This window comes from Lithobates pipiens, unplaced genomic scaffold, assembly GCF_037356315.1.
Source record: "Lithobates pipiens isolate NorthernLeopardFrog02 unplaced genomic scaffold, aLitPip1_a1.2 Scaffold_18, whole genome shotgun sequence".
Taxonomy (NCBI): domain Eukaryota; kingdom Metazoa; phylum Chordata; class Amphibia; order Anura; family Ranidae; genus Lithobates; species Lithobates pipiens.
The window spans coordinates 443,223,078-443,245,734 of record NW_027507758.1 but is presented as its reverse complement, the minus strand read 5'-3'; the positions used below and the strand labels follow the sequence as shown (position 1 = coordinate 443,245,734).

Below are 22,657 nucleotides of genomic sequence, written 5' to 3'. Positions count from 1 at the left end.
TCCTAATCAAGTACATCAAAAAAGCGTCAGCGGAGGACACTACTGGCGTACCCACAGAGAGGGTGCTGCTGCGTGCCATAGGTTCGCCATCACTGCACTACTGTGTGTGAAACCAGAAGACTGACTTAATCTACTTTTTATGAGCACTAGTAATGTTTAGGAGAGGGCAGATCATTTATTGAACACTATTTCTGTAAGAAGCATGAATTTTGGAATGACAGTAAGGGTCTGTGTTGATGGCATTAGTTTTAGACCCTGTAAGCATGACCCTGTGCATTTGGCCTACAGTTGACCTCCTTCGTACTTGTATTCGATCTGCTTCTAGCAGTTTTGCATTGTTATAGGTATGTATATGAATGCAAAACCTGCTCGTCTGGGTTTTTTTTTTTTTTTTAGTTAAAAATAAGAAACCTGTTACACTTGCCTGCTCATTGCAGTTTGTTTTGCACAGAGCAGCCCACATCCTCCCCTTTTAGGGTCCCTCTTTGGTGCACCTGGTGCCTCCTTCTTGTTGAGTACCCCCACAGCAAGCAGTTTGCTATGGGGGCACCTGAGCCACAGCTCCCTGTGTCCATTCAGACACGGAGCCGTGGCCCGGCCCTGCCCTGCCCCCTTTCCTTACTGGCTGACTGACTTTGACAGCAGCAGGAGCCAGTTGTGCCTTGCTGCTGTCTTAACCAATGAGGAGGGAAGTCACGGGCAGCCGAGATGCTCCTGCAACATCGCTGGATCTAGTTGTGCTCAGTTAAGTACTGGGGGGCTGAGGGAGGCTGTTGCACACAGAAAGCTTTTTATCTTAATGCAAAAAATGCATTAAGATAAAAACCTTCTGCCTTTACAACCCCATTAATGACATTAGACTGAACATGCCAGAATCTTTTAAATAGGCTTAATATAGAGTTCTGGCCATAAAGACTTTAACCTGCATAAAGTGCTCCTCATTTCTCAATACCAGAGGTAGCTGCTGTTCCAATGGTGGGGTGGGAGAATTGTGTTTTGCATGGGGCTGAGATTTCTCAGACATTTTGATAAGTAAGGGCCTCTAATTCTTATTCTAAAACCAAATACATTTCAGTGATGCTTGCGTTAGACTTGCTGTAGTAAGTTGTTTTCCAATAACCTAGGTAGGCAAATTATTATGTGTATAGAATAGGTGACACGTGACGCAGCTCAGCAGCATAGACATGTGGAAGAATACGGCATTTTGTATGACAACAAAACCTTATTTGCCTTTACCACATATAAATAATGATTTCTTTACTGCTTGTTACAAGAAGTGACAAAAGCTAGCTATGAGTGAATTATGCTCTTTTTATAATATCGAAAACTGTTAATTTTAATATATGAATATATGAATAATTTTTACCTATGGCAATAAATTCTCCTATTTAAAAAAAATTCAAAAGTTTTAAAAATACTAATGATTGCCACTGTTAACTCAGTAGCTGCCCTTTCTAATTTCCATATGGCAACTCTAATACGTGTACATGATGAACCCCATTCTATTTCACAACCCAACCCTTTTCTGAGCAGACTTGAGCCCTGTTCAAATTTCATTTTTTTTCCCCCTTTTTATATACTTGCTGTAAATTTTTAAAAGGACCCATTAATGAAGGCTTCCATTATTGAGCTTTTCTTTTGCTTTGACATCAGTGCTGTCTGAATCACTGATCCAGAACAAGTATAGAGATGAGCAGTTCTGACAGTTCTCTGATACTCCTATATAGTATGCTGATTCTGGATCACATATTCTGATGTGTAGGGTTGCCTTTAGGAACTAATGGCATCCCTGCACAACTGCTAAAGTGCAACATGTTTCTCTGCGGGTTGGGAATGCATGCGATCTCGCCAGATGAATTGCATTGAAGAAACTGGCTTCCTTGATGTTTGCTAGTTAGAAAATGCTTTAACAGTGCAGAAATACTTACCTGTCACCAGCATCTGTGCCCCTGCTCATGTAAATCCCATCCTGCACTGGCATCAGGGAGGACGTTGTTTTCAATTGGTGTAAGACCCTGGTGCCAAACCTGCGGCCAGAGGGACACATTCAGCCCCTCTGATGCATGTTTTCTGGCCCCCAGACTTCTGCAGTCAGTAGTGAAAGCACTTATTTGTAAAGGGGCAACAATGGTAGTGATCCCTAACATTCTATTGTATCATGTTCCCAGTTTTGCAGCATGTGGCCCTTTGGTGAGGTCGGTTCCCCCCCCCCCCCCCCCATACCTCATAAGTTGACCATTACTGTTTCAGTGCCAAAAAGGAATTTAGGAGGATGCAGCATCAGAATGCAGATGTCTGACACTGTCTGTTCATTTTACGTGACCGCTCTAGCAGCCCAAAATCCCATAAAGCTGATTTTTACAGTTCCTGGTAGTGTTGTTCATGGCCCCCTCCTGCATGTTTTTGTTTATTGGCCAATAAAGCCATCGATCATAGTGAAGGGGGGCAGTAGGTTTACAGGGTGCACAAATTATGCAGCTTTCTTAGTTGCCAGTTCTGCCTTCCTCCTGATCCATGCTATTCAACCACCACAGTCATGGTTTGCCATGCCAACCATTAAGTTTCAGAAGACTTTTTAAAGTTATTGCTACAGGTTTGCTTTAAAACAATGCCATTACACATGAAAACCATGTATTTTTTATTATTTTTCTCACACAGCATGAAGATGAGCCCCCTCAAAGTGTGAAGCCTCCGTCCACTGAGAAACCCATGTCAAAATCGGCTCTGAAAAACCAAAAGAAGAGAGAGGCGAAGAAAGCCACCAAACAGGTATTACATATTCTCGTTATAAAGGATAGTCCTGTGGAGCCAGTACCAATTTGACTCATCACCTAAGGCGACTTCCATTGAAATCAATGGGTACCAGTCGCCTAGAAGTAGTACAGGAACCTTTTCTGAAGTCAGAGCGACTTCAGTAGTGTGTATTAAGATGGCTCTCATTCACTTAGATTGATTTTTACATGTAGCGCGACTTGAGGCGACCTGAAGGCGGATCCTGAGTTGCCCCTGTGTGAATCGGCTATAAAGGGTTAGGCATCTTCACAAAACTGCAACATTGTCTTACATTTAGCCTAGTTTTTGCAGAGGCACTTGCAGTATATAATCAATAACAAACATGGGAGACATGCAGGCTTATTTACTGACTTCCCAGAGCAGCCAATTTGATGTCACATCACCAAGAGAGGAATGCAGATTAGTTGCTATTGATAGACTCTTTACCAGACTAAATGTGCCCCATGGTCTTTACATGTAATGAAATTACTAAGTCTTAAGCCAATATTTTGTAGCCATGGTGCATTTGCTTACATCTGCTTTTTGTAAAATGTATTTTCTTTATCGCACATCACGGGACACAGAGCACCAAAGTAATTACTATGTGGGTTATAGGCCACCTTCAGGTGATGGACACTGGCACACCCTAAACAGAAAGTTCCTTCCCTATGACGCTGCAATTTCCAGTGTAAATTAAAGTCTAACTTGTCCAGTAGGCAACGCACAAATGCTTAAGGATCCAACAGATAAAAGGTTGCAATTCCTGTTAAAATCCTCTTTGTCTTTAGCAGGTGCGGTTACTCAGTCCGCAGTCGCTGCCATAGGCATCTGTCAATCCCTAAAGGACCAGTTTAGACAGGACCTTAAAGAGGTTCCTGTACAGCAAGCCCGGGATTTGGCCGAACTACCAAGAGCATTATGTTTTGCCATAGACTCCATTAAAGATTCTTTTCACCAGGCGTCCTGCCTTTCACTTGTGCTAGTACACATGCGTAGAATCCTGTGGTTGAAAAAAGCGGTCAGCTGGAGCACCATGCAAAAAGCTCCTGACTGGTTTTCCTTTCAGGGGGATCAGCTATTTGGAGAAATACATCCAAACAATTTTAAGTGGGAAAGTACTCTTTTGCCAGTATATAAGCCTTTAATTTAAGCGGACTCTTTCGCCTGTGCCATGGGCATCCGCCTCCGCCATCAAACTCTAGAGGAAAACCTCAGGATCAGGCCCAGGCACAAAAGAATTCTTGGAGGCGGAATCCTGCAAAACAGAATTCTAAAGCCTCATTATAAAGGGAACCCCACCCCCCTCGCCAGAGTGGGGGAAAGACTTCTGCAATACTCAGAAGTCTGGCAAGAGGAAATTTAGGACAGATGCATCATCTCCACAGTACAAACTACAATTTAGGTAGGTTCCACCGTCTCGTTTTTTTTAGGTCAAATGTTCCCAAAGATCCAGGGAAAAGGCAATCTTTGTTGCGGGCACTAGACCGATTACTGGCTCAGGGCTTGATCATACAAGTCCCCACAGAAGAGCAAGATTTTGGGTTTTATTCAAACCTCTTTACAGTACCAAAAACCGAATGGAGATGTCAGACCCATTCTAGATCTAAAGAATCTAAATCCGTTCCTGAAGATCCGCTCATTTCGCATGGAGTTGATCAGGTCAGTGGTTTCCATCCTACAAGGAGGAGAACTTCTGGCGTCTATCGACATCAAGGATGCATATCTGCGTGTCCCTATATTTCCCTCTCACCAAGCGTTTACTCGGTTGAGGGTAGAACAGCAGCATTTTAAGTCTGTAGCCTTACCCTTCAGGCTAGCTAAAGCACCCTGGGTGTTTACAAGAGTTCTGGCCCCACCTCTAGCCAGGTTAAGGGCACAGAGGAATAACAGTTTTGGCATACCTAGACAATCTATTGCTAATAGCCCAGTCGGTGGCTCGTTTGGAGCAAAGCGTGCGCATTACAATCAAATACCTGAGAAATCTGGGTTGAATTCTCAAACTAGAGAAGTTTTCCTTAAGCCCGCTAAGAAAGCTGGAGTACTTGGGTCTGATCATACACAGCCCAGAAAAAGATGTTCTTGCCTCAAGCAAAGATCAAAGGGAGTTGGTGCAGATGGTCAGGTTAAAAAGAGATCCCTCCATTCGCCTTTGCATGAGGTTGTTAGGAAAGATGGTGGCTTCATTCCAAGCCGTCCCCTATGCCCAGTGCCATTCGGGACTGTTGCAAAACGGTATCCTGTCTGCTTGGAACAAAAAGGTTCAAGCTCTATTTGCCAATGCGCCTGTCCCCAAGGGTGTTCCAGAGCCTCAGTTGGTGCTCAGTATCTGGGGATCTGCAGAAGGGAGAAACCTTCATACCCGTTACCTGGAAAGTGGTAACGATAGATGCCAACCTTTTTAGGTTTGAGAGCAGTACTGGAAAAGATAACTGTCCAGGGACAGTGGTCCAGAACCAAAAAAGCTTTGCTTATCAACATCCTAGAGATTTGGGTAGCACGTCTGGCTCTGAAGCCCTGAACATTTAGGTTACGGGATTGTCCTGTCAGGATCCAATCAGACAATGCCACAGCTGTGGCCTATATCGATCTCCAAGGGGGCATTAAGGGTCATGCAGCCCAGAGAGTGGTGGACCATATTCTAGCTTGGATGGAAAAGGATATTCCTTGCCTATCGGCAGTCTTCATTCCAGGAATAAAGAATTGGTAGACGGACTACATGATTCGCCAACAGTTGTTCCCAGGGGAGTGGTCCCTTTGCCCCATAAACTTTCTGGCTATATGCCAAAGAAGGAGGATCCCGGATGTAGCTCTTTTGGCGTCCAGGTTCAACATGTAGTTGGTTAACTTTGTTAAGGACAAGTGATCCACTTGCATGCGAGACAGATGTGTGGTGATCCCATGGGGTCAGTTTTCACAGAGTTAGGTTTTTTTCCCTATTCAGTTGCTTCCACGGCTTCTTTTCAGGATTAAGCTGGAAAGAAATCTGGTAATTCTTGTAGCCCCAGCATGTCCCAGAAGGTCCTGGTATGCAGAAATTGTAAAGATGGCAGTAGACAATCAACAGTCCCATTGCCAGACCTACTCACAGGGGTCGATATTCCATTCTACCTTACAAACTCTAACTTTGCCTGTTTGGTTATTGAAGCCCACATTCTGAAGAGAAGTAATCTCTCCAGGTCAGTGATTTTCTAAAATAAAGCTGGCTTCCAGAGTTGTATATTATAGATTTTGGAGGGCTTATGTTTCCTGGTGTGAATCCAACTGTAACATAATACTATAACATTGGTAGAATTCTTGTTTTTTTCTACAAGTACAAATGAAGCTGGCCTTGAGTACTATTAAGGGCCAAGTCTCGGCTTTATCAGTCTTTTCAAAGACCGCTTGCTTCACATGCTTTGGTCTGGGGGTTTTTTTATACAAGGGGTAATGTGTCTTATTCCGCCAATTAGACCACCCTTGAACCCTTGGGACTTGAACTTGTTTTTTTGTCGGTATTGCAAAAAAAGCCCTTTGAACCATTACAGCATACTATCTTGGTCCTTCTGACAAGGGCAATAGTGTTTCTGGTTGCTATACTCTCTGCAAAAGGGTATAAAATTTGGCCGCATTTTCCTGTAAAGAAGCCATATTTAATTATTAAAGTGGTTTTAGGTTTTCACCTAAACCAAGATATTGTCCTACGGTCGTTTTTTTTTTTTCCAAAACCAGGTTCTAGGGTAGAGAACTCACTACATTGTCTTGATGTAGTGAGAGTGGTCAAAGCCTATTTAAAGACAACTGCTCAGGTCTGAAAGACTGATGTTTTATTCTGCTGCCAGAGGGTCCTAGGAAGGGAAAGGCAGCGTCGAAATCCACTATTGCTAAGTTATAATTGAAGCCTAATGGTTAAAAGGTAAGATTTCACCTTTTCATGTCAAGGTGCATGCTACTAGAGCGGTTAGTGCTTCTGGGGCAGTACGTCACAAGCCTCCATGGCTCAGTTCTACAAGGCCGCAACTTGGTCTGCAGTCCATATATTCACCAGATTTTATCAAGTGGATGTAAAAAAGGGCATGAGGATATATTCTTTGGGCGCAGTGTGCTGCAGGCAGCAGTATAGGTCCTCAAGTCTGTTGGCACCCTAGGGGTTGTGTCTCCATCTCCTCAAATAGCATTGCTTTGGTACATCCCACATAGTAATTACTATGGTGCCCTGTGTCCCATGATGTATGATAAACAAAATAGGATTTTTAAAACGGCTTACCTGTAAAAATCCTTTTTTTGGAGTACATCACAGGACACAGAGATCCTGCCCCTCTTCTTCTGGGGTATATGTATATTGCTTTGCTACAAAAACTGACATGTTCCCGGTATGGGAGGGGTTATATAGGGGGCAGCTTCCTTTTTAGGGTGTGCCAGTGTCCATCACCTGAAGGTGGCCTATAACACACATAGTAATTACTATGGTGTCCCGTGATGTACTCCAAGAAAAGGATTTTACAGGTAAGCTGTTATAAAAATCTTATTTTTCTGATGCAACATTAAATATTTTAAAAAGAAAATTTGTTGCGCTAAAAAGAACAACAAAATAACTAGGGTACAATAATAAAAATACGGGATATAGGGTGTAGCGCTTATAAAAGATAATAAACAAAGTTCATCAAAAATGTGGTATTTGATATAACAGAAATAAAGTCCATCAAATGTATTCAATATGCTGAGGAAAGAGCCGTCGCCAACACCCAAATAAACTGACTCTTACCGCCAGTGCATGGGATATACACATTGAACAGATTTCAGGTTTATCAAAACCACGTTTTCTCCTGGACTTCAAACAGTCCACTAGGTGTCTGCAAGAAGCCTTTCTTCCACTATCCCACCAGATGCAATCACCCCAATCTCGGCAAAACCTTTAGCTAGAGAGTATGCCCCAATGATATAGCACAGCGGCCACATATAAAAGATGGAAGAAACCCTTTGATTGCGCAGACATCTGACAAAAAGGTAACTCAACCCTAGTGAGAGACGAATGATTTAGTGGAGTGGACAGAGGAGTGGACATCTTTTGTTGGTAGGAAGTGCGGGGCACTTTCCTTATGCTTGTATCTAATTTATTACATGTGAGTTTTAAATGCACATATAAAAGATGGAAGAAACACTTTCATTGCGCAGACATCTGACAAAAAGGTAACTTTATTCTATGAAAGCTGTATTTAAAACTCACGTGTAATAAATTGGATACAAGCATAAGGAAAGCGCCCGCGCTTCTTACCGACAAAAGATGTCCACTCCACTACGTCATTCGTCACTCACTCACTAGGGTTGAGTTACCTTTTTGTCGGATGTCCGCGCAATGAAAGTGTTTCTTCCATCTTTTATATGTGGCCGCTGTGCTATACCATTGGAGCATACTCTCTAGCTAAAGGTTTTGCTGAGATTGAGGTGATTGCATCTGGTGGGTTAGTGGAAAAAGGCTTCTTGCAGACACCTAGTGGACTGCTTGAAGTCCAGGAGAAAACATGGTTTTGATCAACCTGAAATCTGTTCAATGTGTATATCCCATGCACTAACATTAAATATTACAAGTTGTTTGAAAATGTGTCCTGTGGATCATATTGAACACATACGTAAGACACTAAGGCGTATATTGCAGATTGTCTTCCTTCATTTCATATAATAAAGAACTAGAAAATCGTACAAACGGGCAAAAGAATGTACATTAATTTGTGGGATTGTCTTTTTAGGAGACCAAAGCAGATGAACCTGCTGAGCAAGTTTTGCAGAGTAATCAGAATATTGCTCCAGCCACTATGACAACAGGAGACCCAGAAACTGACAAAAAGATCAAGAATCTCAAAAAGGTGTGGTCATACGTACAATGGCATGTTTAATTTCTGTTTTTCTTGAAATACATGTTTGTTAAAGCAAGGTGTTGCCCATGTCCTTTTATGTGTTAAATGCATTACTAGGATTTCCATGGTGACGGCACATTATTCACGTGTACAGAGCTTCTAATACTCACAGCTCTTATGATGAGTGTTGGCTGTGTCCACAAGGTGAAGACAAATTGTGAGGTCATCTCAGACAGACTTCTCTAATGACTGTTCACATTTTTCTGTAAGCTGAAGACAAGCAGGTAGCATTTACCTCATGGTAACGCTTAAGGCTCATTTAAATAATCGGTGCTCTCTACCACCCCTCTGTAAAGCAGAGGAAGGCTGATCTGCCACTCAATACTGTCTCCTCCTGCATGTCCCCCCACTCCTCAAATATTTCTTCTCTCTATCTATCTATCCATATATATATATATATATATATCAGTTGTAGCAGAGCCCCATTCAGTTGAATGGGATGTGCTTGACAGCAGTACTGACTTGGGTCTCTCTTATCTCCTTTAAATGTAATATTTATTATGTCTGAGCCAAATAGTGCCTTGAAAAAGTATTCACACCCCTTGAAAGTTTCCATGTTTTGTCATGTTACAACCAAAGATGTACAGTGAGGGAAAAAAGAAAAAAGTATTTGCTGATTTTGTACGTTTGCCCACTGACAAAGAAATGATCGGTCTATAATTTTAATGGTAGGTTTATTTTAACAGTGACAGAGAGGATAACAATAAAAATATCCAGAAAAATACATTTAAAAAAAGTTATAAATTAATTTGCATTTTAATGAGTGAAATAAGGATTTGATCCCCTATCAATCAGCAAGATTTCTGGCTCCCAGGTGTCTTCTATATAGGTAACAAGCTGAGATTAGGAGCACTCCCTTAAAGGGAGTTGCTCCTAATCTGTTTGTTACCTGTATAAAAGACACATGTCCACAGAAGCAATCAATCGGATTATAATCTCTCCACCATGGCCAGGACCAAAGAGCTGCCCAAGGTCATCAAGGACAAGATTGTAGGCCTACACAATGCTAGAATGGGCTACAAGACCATCACCAACCAGCTTGGTGAGAGGGTGACAACAGTTGGTTTTATTATTAGCAAATGGAAGAAACCTATTTACTGTAAATCTCCCTCGGTCTGGGGCTCCAGGCAAGATCTCACCTCGTGGAATTTCAATAATCATGAGAACCTAAACCTTCTGATCCTAAAAACATTGATGTATGTAAAAAACACTCTTAATATATAAAAACAAATGTGTTTCAATATTAGAATAAATATGTTCTGTAACATGTATATAAACCCCTATATAAAGAGAAAATATTAATTCTAATATTAAAACATTTTATGTATGAAAAATTTCTTTTTACATACATCAATGTTTTTATGATCAGAAATATTTTTTTTTTCTTAAGCTTGGTCACAGAATTATATATATAATTTTTTTATTTTTTTTTTCTTATGAAGCACTAAGATATTTTTTCTGCCGGTTGTAACACCTTAATTGGTCTTGATTTTGACTATAGGTATCTGAACGATTTATTTTTTGCCATTCTGTATTTTGTTTCACTTATAGATGCCACATCAGGTGTATCACTTTGTTCTGATGACCGGATTCCCTGGTGTGTGTGTGTGTGTGTGTTGCTGCACCGTCCAGTCACTTGTTTTGATTGGTAGATGAATGCAACATATACAGGGGAATAGCTGGCCTGGCATTCGCTATGATTGAGCACCCATTCATGGTGTGAAACATGTAAGCTTTGCCTTGTCCTGTTCCTCTAGGATCAATGTGATTGTGACTATTTGGATTTTATCTGACCTCTGACTTCAATAAAGGTCTTACTGGAGTGCGGCCGTCCAGCCATTTCTTGCTCTTTCACAGCTGGGACCATAGTCACCAAGAAAACAATTGGTAACACACTACGCCATGAAGGCCTGAAATCTTGCAGCACCCGCAATAGGGGTGCAACAGATCGTCACCGATCCGTGATCCGAACGTGTCACCCCGCTCAGATCGGCACATGCCGCGATCCGCGGAGCGGTCCGCGGTCTCGGCCTTAGGAAAGGCTTTGGCCTAGCTCCGAAGCGGCGGCCATCTTTCTACACCCAGGCTGTTTATATTGATCGCTCCGACAGAGCGATCACTTGTAAACAAACTGGCGTCATGTAATGACGCCGGTTCCTCTCTCCCCTCTCTGTACTAACCTGTACAGTGGAGGGGAGAGATCCTGAGATGGAAGCAGCCATCCCTCCATACCCTGCAGTACCCAGCAATACTCTGCAATACCCCAATACTCTGCAATACCCCAATACTCTGCAATACCCCAATACTCTGCAATACCCCAATACTCTGCAATACCCCAATACTCTGCAATACCCCAATACTCTGCAATACCCCAATACTCTAGCAATACTCTGCAATACCCCAATACTCTAGTAATAATCTGCAATACTCCAATACTCTAGCAATACTCTGCAATACCCCAATACTCTAGCAATACTCTGCAATACCCCAATACTCTAGCAATACTCTGCAATACCCCAATACCCTGCCAATACTCTGCGATACCCTGCCAATACTCTGCGATACCCTGCCAATACTCTGCGATACCCTGCCAATACTCTGCGATACCCTGCCAATGCTCTGCGATACCCTGCCAATGCTCTGCGATACCCTGGCAATACTCTGCGATACCCAGCAATACCCTGCCTGCCAATGCTCAGCAATACCCTGCCTGCCAATGCTCAGCAATACCCTGCCTGCCAATGCTCAGCAATACCCTGCCTGCCAATGCTCAGCAATACCCTGCCTGCCAATACCCTGCCAATACTCAGCCGTGCCCAGCCATACTCAGCTATGCTCAGCCGTACCCAGCCATACACAGCCAATATTACAGTGGGGGAGATTGTGGATATTACAGTGGGGACTATATGGTGGTGGAATTTTCACAGGTTTTTGAAAATTAAATTATTATTTGCTGATCCGAAAAATGATCCGATCCGTGACTCTGATCCGAGGAACGATCCAATCCGTGAGTTTTTTGATCCGTTGCACCCCTAACCCTCAAGGTCCCCCTGCTCAAGAAAGCACATGTATAGGCCAGTCCAAAGTTTGCTAATGAATATCTGAATGATTCAGAGGAGAACTGGGTGTTGTGGTCAGATGAGACCAAAATCGAGGAATACTGCCTATGACCCCAAGAACACCATCCCCACTGTCAAACATGGAGGTGGAAAAATTATGCTTTGGGTGTGTTTTTTTTTCTGCTTAGAGGACAGGACAACTTCACTGCATCAAAGGGATGATGGACGGGGCCATGTGCCTTCAAATCTTGGGTGAGAACCTCCTACCTCTTAGCCAGGAAAATGAGTAGTGGATGGGTATTCCAACATGACAATGACCCAAAAAAAAACAGCTTCATGAATTAAAAAATAACAAAACAGTAGAGTTAGTCCAATTTTTTTTTTTTTGTATAATGTGAAAGATGATACGCCGAGTAAAAAGATACCTAACATGTCACACTTTTTAAAATTGCGCACACTCATGGAATGACACCAAACTTCGGTACTTACATTTTTTTACAGGTTACCAGTTTAGAGTTACAGAGGAGTGCTAGAACTGTTGCACACGCTCTATCGCACGCGGTGATACCTCACATGTGTGGTTTGAACAGCGTTTAGATTGTGGGTGGGACTTACATGTGTGTTCGCTTCTGAACACGAGCTACCAGGGACAGAGGCATTAAAAATTTTAAAAACTGAGGATTAGTTTATTGATTCTCAATGAAGATCCTAACGACTGCGGATGAGACTACTTGGCCTCGTCTGTACCTGCTCCAGGTGGCTATACTCCGCAGGCCGATAAGCATTGATTACTTGTTACTTCTCCTTTTCTTGTTATTCTAATGCTGCAATGAAGTGTAATGCATTGTACTAAACGAATAAAAAGTTATTTGATAAAATAAAGAAAATAAAAAAGGTAACATTTTAATCACTTTTTTTCCTATTACAAGGAATGTAAACATGCCTTGTAATAGGAGTCTATTTCGACAGGTTTTCTTTATGGAGAAATGCAGGGTCGATAAGACCTCACATCTCTCCTCCAGGCTGGAAAGCATGAGATCAAGAAAAACAATTTACCGATCTCATACGGACAGCCGCGATCACGGCTTTGTTTACTTCCAGGTACCCGGGCATGACGTCCTAACGTTACGCCCAGGCCTCCAACGGTCATCCAGGGCCTGGCTATCGCAGGGACCAGTGTTCCATCCTACTTTAAAAACGCTAAATTTAACGGTTTGGCTATTGAAACCCACATTCTAAGGAATCGTGGGTTTTAATGTTCAGTGGTACCTACTTTGATTAATGCAAGGAAGCCAGCTTCCAGAGTCATTTATTATACAGTCTGGAAGGCATATCTTTCTTGGTGTGAATCCAGGGGTTGGCATGCTAGGAAGTATGTCATGGGTAGAATTCTTGCCTTTCTGCAAATGGGGCTAGAAATGAAACTGAGCTTGAGTACTATCAAGGGCCAGGTCAGGGCCTTATCAGTATTGTTTCAGCATCCGCTTGCTTTGCATTCTTTTTGCTCATGTTGCCGCAAGGTCCTAGGAAAGGACAGGCAGCATTGAAATCCACTATTGCCAAATGGATTTGGCAGGTAATTATTCAAGCTTATGGCTTGAAGAAGGTGCCACCTTCTCAGGTCAAAGCGCACTCCACCAGGGCTGTTAGTGCTTCATGGGCAGTGCATCATCAAGCTTCCATGGCTCAAATCTGCAATGCCGCAACCTGGTCTTCAGTCAATACTTTCACCAGATTCTATCAGATGGATGTAAGAAGGCATGAGAATATCACCTTTGGGCACAGTGTGCTGCAGACAGCAGTATAGGTCCTCAGGTCTGATTGCACCCTACTTTTGTTTGTGTCCACTCCCCTCAGGTGGCATTGCTCTGGGATATCCTAAACAGTTATTACTGTGGCTCTGTGTCTCGTTATGTACGTTAAAGAAAATAGTATTTTTCAAACAGCTTGCCTGTAAAATCCTTTTCTTGGAGTACATCACGGGACACAGAGGTCCCCCCCTCTTTCTGGTTACACGTGTATTGTTTTGGTGTGCCACTGTCCATCACCTGAAGGTGCCATATAACCCATACAGTTATTACTGTTGCTCTGTGTCCTGTGATGTAATCCAAGAAAAGCATTTTACAGGTAAGCTGTTATAAAATCCTATTTTTGCCACCAACTACCAAGTCATATCTTGCGAAGGGGTCAAATACTTATTTCACTCATTAAAATGCAAATCAATTTATAACTCTTTTTAAATGTGTTTTTCTGGGTTATTCTTGTTGTTCTGTCTCTCACTTAAAATAAACCTATCATTAAAATTATAAACTGATCATTTCTTTGTCAGTTGCCAAATGTACAAAATCAACAGGAGATCGAATACTTTTTCCCCTCACTGAAAATGTATTTTATTGGGATTTTATTTGATAGACCAACACAAAGTGGCACATAATTGTGAAGTGGAAAGAAAGTAAAAAAATATTTTTCACAATTTTTTTACAAATTATGTGAAAAGTGTGGCATGGATTTGTATTCAGCCCCCCTAAGTCAATACTTTGTAGAACCACCTTTCACTGCAATTACAGCTGCAAGTCTGTTTGGGTATGTCTTTACCAGCTTTGCACAACTAGAGTGAAATTTTTGCCCATTCTTCTTTGAAAAATAGTTCAAGCTCTGCCAGATTTGATGAAGAGAGTCTCTGAACAGAAATTTTTCGAGTCTTGCCACCGATTCTCAATTGAATTTAGGTCTGGACTGGGTCATTCTAACAAATAAATAAAAATAAATAATCAATAAGCATTATGCATCAGCTGTTGCTCGCACAACCTTCCTGCCTGAACATTTGGCAGAATAATTAGGTGGAAGAGCTTGTTAATGGGTGACTATATTAAGGCGGGTAGTAGAAGTGACTCCTCCCCTACTGAGGAAGTACTGAGGTTTGGACGCAATGTACTTGTAGGACGAGGTTTTCACGTATATGGCGCCATCCCACAATCATCTTTGCATCTAAGGATCCTGTGATTGTATATGACAGACACACAATTCATGGTTAGCACTACCTATAGTGCCATTTTTGTAAGTGCAATTCTATAATATTAGCATATAAACATTTTCATTTTTTTGCACTTTTATTATATTGTGTTTATTATTTGTAAGTTGTACTGCATCATTCTGTTGTATACTGTATATCCTAACACATGAATATGCTTTGATCTAAACCATTCCATTGTAGCTCTGGCTGTATGTTTAGGGTCATTCTCCTGCTGGAAGGTTGTGTATGTTGGTCTGTCAGACAGAAGCTGGCCAGCTTCTGTCAGACATGCATGCTAGAAAACCAGATAAGCACTCTCCCTTGTCAGAAAACACATGTTTAGTACAGTAACTCCTGACCAGAGCCACAGTTTATTTTTTATGTAACCAGATGGGTTGCACCAAAAAACCCTCAGTGTGTACCAGGCTTAAGATTGCTCTGTATTTGGCTCCATCTATCTTCCCATCAACTCTGACCTGCTTCCCTGTCCCTGCTGAAGAAAAGCATCCCCACAACATGGTGCTGCCACCACCATGTTTCATGGTGATTCAGGGCGATGTGCAGTGTTGTTTTTATGCCACACATAGCACTTTGCTTTTTAGGCAAAATAGTAAAATTTTGGTCTCATCTGACCAGAGCATCTTCTTCCACGTCTTTGCTGTGTCCCCCACATGGCTTCTTGCAAAAGGGACTTCTTATGGTTTGCTTTTAACAATGGCTTTCTTCTTGCCACTCTTCCATAAAGGCCAGATTTGTGGAGTGCACGACTAATCGTTGTCCAGTGGACAGATTCTCCCAGCTGTGGATCTCTGCAGCTCCTCCAGAGTTACCATGGACCTCTTGGCTACTTCTCTGATTAAATGGGTTGTAAGAATTCTATGCATAAATATAAAAAGCCTTTTGTGTGCAGCAGCCCCCCTAATACTTGAGCGCCATCTCTATCCAGCGATGTCCACAAGTCCCTCGGCTCGTAGACATCGCACAACTGTTAGTCGTGCAGTCCACAAATCTGGCCTTTATGGAAGAGTGGCAAGAAGAAAGACATTATTGAAAGAAAGCCATAAGAAGTCCTGTTTGCAGTTTGTGAGTAGCCATGTGGGGGACACATGAAAATTGCTGTTCAGATGCTCTTCATCCAATCTGACAGAGCTTGAGCTATTTTGCAAAGAAGAATGGTCAAAAATGTGACTCTCTAGATGTGCAAAGCTGGTAGAGACATGCCCAAGAAGACTTACAGCTGTAATTGCAGTGAAAGGTCATTCTGCAAAGTTTTTTTTTTTTAAAGCGATCTGTCCCGACGAGCTCGCTCAAAGAAGCAAACGCATACGTGAGTAGCGCCTGCATATGAAAACGGTGGTCAAACCACACATGTGAGGCATCGCAGCAATAATTCTAGCCCTAGACCTCCTCTGTAACGCAAACCATGCAACCTGTAGAATTTTTAAAATGTCGCATATGGAGATTTTTGAGGGTAAAAGTTTGACGCTGTTCCACAAGCGGGCGCAATTTTGAAGTGTGACATGTTCGGTATCAGTTTACTCGGGGTAACATTATCTTTTGCAATATAAAAAAAAAAATGTGAAAAAAAGTATTGCAATGACTGCCATTTTATTCTCTAGGGCAGTGATGGCGAACCTTGGCACTCCAGATGTTTTGGAACTACATTTCCCATGATGCTCATGCACTCTGTAGTGTAGCCGAGCATCATGGGAAATGTAGTTCCAAAACACCTGGGGTGCCAAGGTTCGCCATCACTGCTCTAGGGTGTTAGGGGGTTCTAAGTAATTTTCTAGCAAGAAAAACCTGTTTTAAACATGTAAACACCTAAATTTCAAAACGAGGCTAGTCCTTAAGTGGTTAAAAGGCACATTTTTGAAAATTGGAAAGATACAGCATGCAGAACTTTGATGCACTTTCATGAAAATTAAAGTTTATTGACAGTACACCTAAAAACCCTTGTAAAAGCGTATAAAATGTGCCGTTGAAAACCGCACCACAACATAGCATTCAATGTTCTGATGAAGTGCTACAATAATATATTAAGTGCAATTTTGTGTGTATTTTCAATGACTGGCGGCTGGTTTGGCCTGGAATTGTATAAGAAAAAGCGCAAATGACCCATTTAAAAAAGGGTTTTTGTTTTTTAAATCCACACTTTATGTAAGGTGCACACCAGTCTCCTAACAATAGCTTTGGGCACAAGAGGTGAGCACTGGAACCTGCCAAGAGAAAATTTCTCCCTATACTTTAACCCCTAGACGTATAACACCCTCCTGTGTGATCACCGGGACAGGAATTCGGAAATCCCCCACTTTTTGCAGCCTAGCCAATAAAAATCGAGTTGGTCTGTGCACCCTACATGGCATGTTAAGGCACGGGCAGCAGCACTTGGTGGAGGTACATAAAGGATCGGGGGGGGGGGGGGTTGTTAACTTGTACTTTATGCGTATTATCAAGCCATACTTGTAATGGCCTACTACTAGACCTTTGTGTAACTGGAATGCAAACTTTTAGACAGTTGTACCCTTTGAGGTTGTTTTCATGCTGTGTATGCATGCTCTGCATTACCTGCAAACTTCCAGTAGGCAGTGCTATTGATTTTCTCTTCTGATATCTGAGACTGCAAAGTTTTCAGATGCTATCTAATAAGATTCATGTATCAATATTTTTTTATTGTTTGACAGAAACTGAAAGCAATCGAACAACTGAAAGAGCTCCAGGCTTCTGGCAAAACATTAGAAAAGAACCAGGTAATGTCCTCTGTTTTTTTCCCCACACAAATAAATCTTTCTTTTTTGGTGGTATTAGATCACCTCTGAGTTATTTTTTTTGTTTTTTTGCGCTATAAACAAAAGAAGCAACAGATTTGGAAAAAAATATATATTTTTTACCTTTTGCTATAATAAATATCACCCCAAAAATGTAAAAAAAACACATTTCTTCATCAGTTTAGGCCGATATTTATTCTTTTGCATATGTTTGGTAAAAATTGCAATAATCGTATATTGATTGGTTTACGCAAAAGTTATAGCATCTACAAAATAGGGGATGGATTTATGGCATTTTTATTAGTATTTTTTTTTTCTACTAGTAATGGCGGTGATCAGCGATTGTTAGCGGGATTGCGGCAGACAGATCGGACACTTTTTTGGGACCATTGACATTTATACAGTGATCAGAGCTAAAAATAGTCATTAATGTATAAATAGCGCTGATAGGGAAAGGGTTAGCACTAGGGGCAATCAAGGAGTTAAGTGTTTCCTAGGGAGGTATTTATAACAGTGGGGGCAGTGTAGTGACTGGAGAGGGAGACAGATCGCTGTTCCTAATCACTAGGGACAGCAGATCTGTCTCTCCTCCCCTGACAGAATGGAGATCTGTCTGGTTGTATTGACAGATCCCAGTTCTGTCTCTCTCAGGCGCATTTTTTTTTTTTTTTTTTTACCTTAATGAAGAGAATGCAATGCATTATGGTAAAATTAAACATCAGCCATTACAACCGTTTTAAAGGTAATCCACATTTTTTAATTTGTAAAGATCAGTGACATATCTAGAGTGGCCATACATATTCTCTTGCAGTTATAACATGTATGTAATGTCCTGCTTGTATGCATTGTGTGTTTGTATTTTCTTTATTTGCGTTTGCTTGCTAATAGTAAAGGTTCCCATACATAATTAGAATTTAAGCAAAAATATCAAAGAACTGTGTCTGTTTAGCTGGGTCAGCAGTGACCATAGGCTTAAGTTTCAACCCGTTGTAGGGTTACAATGCTCACCATGCCGTAACAGTGAAGAAGCAATTTTATCACACTCAGACAGGTCACATTAGGACTACAGAACACATTCCATCTGCTCGCCTCCATAACAGGGCAGAATAGGGAGGTTCCTGTAGCTCAGAAGCCAGCTGAACAGGGCTGATAACGCTGCCTGAGTTTAAGCAGTTATCCAGGGTACGGTACTAGATTTCTGGCAGGATTAACAGTAATTGGTTTGCATTTACAGAACAGATTCAAAACGCTTATAAAAATCTTTTTAACAGACCAAAAGGAAACCGATGACAAATTCAATGTTCGGGTTTATCTATACTTTAAATCCTGATTTTTTTTTTTTTTATTCTTTGGACACTAGAGGGAGCATTTAGAATCCGTATGCAAAATAGAGTAACGAAAATATGGAAATGCAACTAAAAATATTAAAGTTGTGTCTATTGGTAAATTCTGGGAAATGTTGCAGTAATAACGGTTTACTCGATGAAAGCACACCACCATTTCTTCCTTTAACATTTCCAGTTACTCTCTAGCTATTACTAAGTTCGAAACACTTGTAAAGTGTGTGTGTATATATACAGTATCTCACAATGTTTTTAATATTTTATTATATCTTTTCATTTGACAACACTGAAGAAATTACACTTTGCTACAATGTAAATTAGTGAGTGTACAGCTTGTATAACAGTGTAAATGTGCTGTCCCATCAAAATAACTCAACACACAGCCATTAAAGAGATTGTAAAGAAAAAAAACCTGCAAGACAAAAGCAATACTTGCCTTAGAACGAGGCCCTGCAGTGCGGCCCGCCCTGCGCTCCCACGGCCGGCATCTTTCCCCGGAGTTAATTCTGGGTTTGCGGGCTCTTGCGCTGTGACTGGCCGGAGCCGCGATGATGTCACTCCCACCGGTTACGGCATGGGTCCTGAAGAAATGGCACCAGCAGGCAGTTTTTTCAGTGCGCATGCGCCGATGATGGCAGCAGCATATATAGTGAATATCTCCTTAACTGTGCAAGTTTAGGAGATATTTACAGTACCTACAGGTAAGCCTTATTATTGGCTTACCTCTAGGAGCAAGTGGGGTTAAAGAGTTTACAACCACTCTAATTTCTAAACCGCTGGCAACAAAAGTGAGTACACCCCTAACTGAAAATGTCCAAATTGGGCCCAATTAGCCATTTTCCCTCCCCCGGTGTCATGTGACTCGGTGTTACAAGGTCTCAGGTATGAATGGGGAGCAGATGTATTAAATTTGGTGTTATCGCTTTCACTCGCTCATACTGGTCACTGGAAGTTCAACATGGCACCTCATGGCAAAGAACTCTCTGAGGATCTGAAAAAAAAAGAATTGTTGCTCTACATAAAGATGGCCCAGGCTATAGGAAGATCACCAAGACCCTGAAACTGAGCTGCAGCACGGTAGCCAAGACCATACAGCAGTTTAACAGGACAGTTTCCACTCAGAACAGGCTTCACCATGGTCAAACAAAGAAGTTGAGTGCACGTGCTCAGCATCATATCTAGAGGTTGTCTTTGGGAAATAGACGTATGAGTGCTGCCAGCATTGCTGCAGAGGTTGAAGGGGTGGGGGGGTCAGCCTGTCAGTGCTCAGACCATACGCCGCACACTGCATCAAATTGGTCTGCATGGCTATCTTCCCAGAAGGAAGCCTCTTCTAAAGCTGATGCACAAGAAAGCCTGCAAACAGTTTGCTGAAGACTAGCAGACTAAGGACATGCATTACTGGAACCATGTCCTGTGGTCTGATACCAAGATACATTTATTTGGTTCAGATGTTGTTAAGCGTGTGTGTGGGCAACCAGGTAAGGAGTACTAAGACAAGTGTGTCTTGCCTACAGTCAAGCACGGTGGTGGGAGTGTCATGGTCTGGGGCTGCATGAGTGCTGCCGGCAGTAGGGAGCTACAGTTCATTGAGGGAACCATGAATGCCAACACACTGTGACATACTGAAGCAGAGTATGAAATCCCTCCCCCCCCCCCCCCCCCCCCACACACACACACACCATTGGAGACTGGGCCACAGGGCAGTATTCCAACATAATGACCCCAAACACACCTCCAAGATGACCACTGCCTTGCTAAAGAAGCTGAGGGTAAAGCTGATGGACTGGCCAAGCATGTCATCAAACCTAAACCCTATTGAGCATCTGTGGGGCATCCTCAAACAGAAGGTGGAGGAGGAGCACAAGGTCTCTAACATCCACCAGCTCCGTGATGTCATCATGGAGGAGTGGAAGAGGACTCCAGTGGCAACCTGTGAAGCTCTGGTGAACTCCATGCCCAAGAGGGTTAAGACGGTGCTGGAAAATAATGGTGGCTACACAAAATATTGACACTTTGGGCCCAATTTGGACATTTTCACTTAGGGGTGTACTCACTTCAGTGTTGTCACATGAAAAGATATAATAAAATATTTTAAAACATGTGAGAGGGTTACTCACTTCTGTGAGATATCGTTTGTGTGTGTGTGTATGTGTGTATATGTATGTATATATATATATGTATGTGTGTGTGTGTGTATATGTATATATGTGTATATATATATATATATATATATAATCTCTTTAATCCCAAACATTTTATACTTACAATAGAATTGCACAGAGCTGACCCAATCCTCCTCTTTTGGGGTACCCTGCTTGCACTCCTAGCTCTCCCTCTTTATGTTCTGCCACTATAGGAAGCTGCTTCCTATGGTGGCACACCAGTGGACTCGATCCCGAGCCTCCTGCGTCTATAGCCACAGTGTGGCTTGACCCCACCCCCTGCCTTCCCTCATCACAGAATCTGAGTAAAAGCAGCGGGAGCAATGCCACAGCAAAGCCTGTGAGAACGGGGAGAGCAGCTTCAGAGGGGTACAGCACTGGATCGAGTGAGGTGAGGGGGCTATACTAATAACTAACCATTTTTTTTACATTCATTAAGGGAATCCATTAAGGTAAAGAATGTTTAAGCTTTAGAAAAATTTGTTGCTAAAATGACTTGCTGTTACACTCCCTTTTTATAAATTTATTTATTTAATCATTTATTTATTTTTTTGCAGCTTGAGAAAATCCAAAAAGAGGAAGCACTTCTGAAGGAAATAGAAGATTTAGAGCTTGGCGAGTGAATGCACCTAGGAATTATTATGAACAATTCTGTATGGCCACTAAGGCTTGATGATGGAGAGAAGTTAGGTTTCTTATTGAACAGCAGTGTTTTGTACTTGGACATAAAGGTTTACATGTCTGTTAATATTTTATTTTATTCCTTACAATACAGAAAAGCCAAAAACTAGAGATTGTGGAATGGTATGCTTCTTAACAGTTACTTACACAATCATTTAATTTGCTTAAGGTTCATCTAGCTCTTTCCATGGTGCATACTTGTTTTTAAAATCATTGCCTTCAAACGTACCGGACTGAGGAAATGGGAAGAAATGAGAGTGATGGAGGTGATCTATCAAGTGGAAAAATGTATTTCAAGACAAATCAAACGCCAAACATGTTCAACGCGTTAAAGCTAGAAGTAAATAAAGATATGCTATGTCACCCTGGCATGTTGTGTAAAACCCCTAATTAAAGGTGCTTGTTATACTGTTTTAGGTGCTGGAAGCATAATAAACCAAACATCCAAAATATGATACTGGAGATACTCAGCCAATAGGCCTTGTTTCCTTTGGCCACCGGTCCAGATAAAATGTTGAGCGCATATTGTGCAAGCTTGTAATGCATCGCAAAATGGCAGTGGCAAGTTGTCAAGAAATTTTCTTACCTGATTAATCTTACAATGGATGCCCTTGCGAAAAAGTTATATTTGCAGTTCTTAGTAGCTCAGATGCATTATCATTACCTTTCCAAGCCTGATAGTGCTGACAAAATCAGGGTTTCAACTGCACTCAATAAACATTAAAAGGTGATCTTCTCAACCTTTTACGGTGAAGTACTCTCTGGTAGGGTGTCATGGTTTCCGTGCGTGTGCGTGTGTGTGTAATGTCAGTATGTGTTTGTGATGATTTCTGTGCGTGCGTGCGTGCGTGCGTGTGTGTGTGATGGTTTTTATTTTGTGTGCAAACTCATCTTCAAATGCAGGCTCACCCGTGTCCATCAATGCAGCCTGATCAGTGTCCATCAAATGCATGAAGATGAAAAAC

The 22,657-nt window shown here is 41.8% G+C and overlaps 1 protein-coding gene across 1 annotated transcript in view; it reads left to right on the top strand.

Annotated features, from left to right (window-relative positions):
- Positions 1 to 22,449, top strand: part of EIF2A (eukaryotic translation initiation factor 2A) — a 77,369-nt gene extending 54,920 nt beyond the window's left edge. Inside the window, exons 11-14 of the mRNA XM_077488183.1 lie at positions 2,659 to 2,769; positions 8,496 to 8,612; positions 17,420 to 17,485; positions 21,569 to 22,449. Of these exons, the coding sequence (XP_077344309.1) occupies positions 2,659 to 2,769; positions 8,496 to 8,612; positions 17,420 to 17,485; positions 21,569 to 21,634 (360 nt within the window). The 3' untranslated portion in view covers positions 21,635 to 22,449. The remainder of the gene's footprint in view (positions 1 to 2,658; positions 2,770 to 8,495; positions 8,613 to 17,419; positions 17,486 to 21,568) is intronic.
- Positions 22,450 to 22,657: the final 208 nt, after the last annotated feature.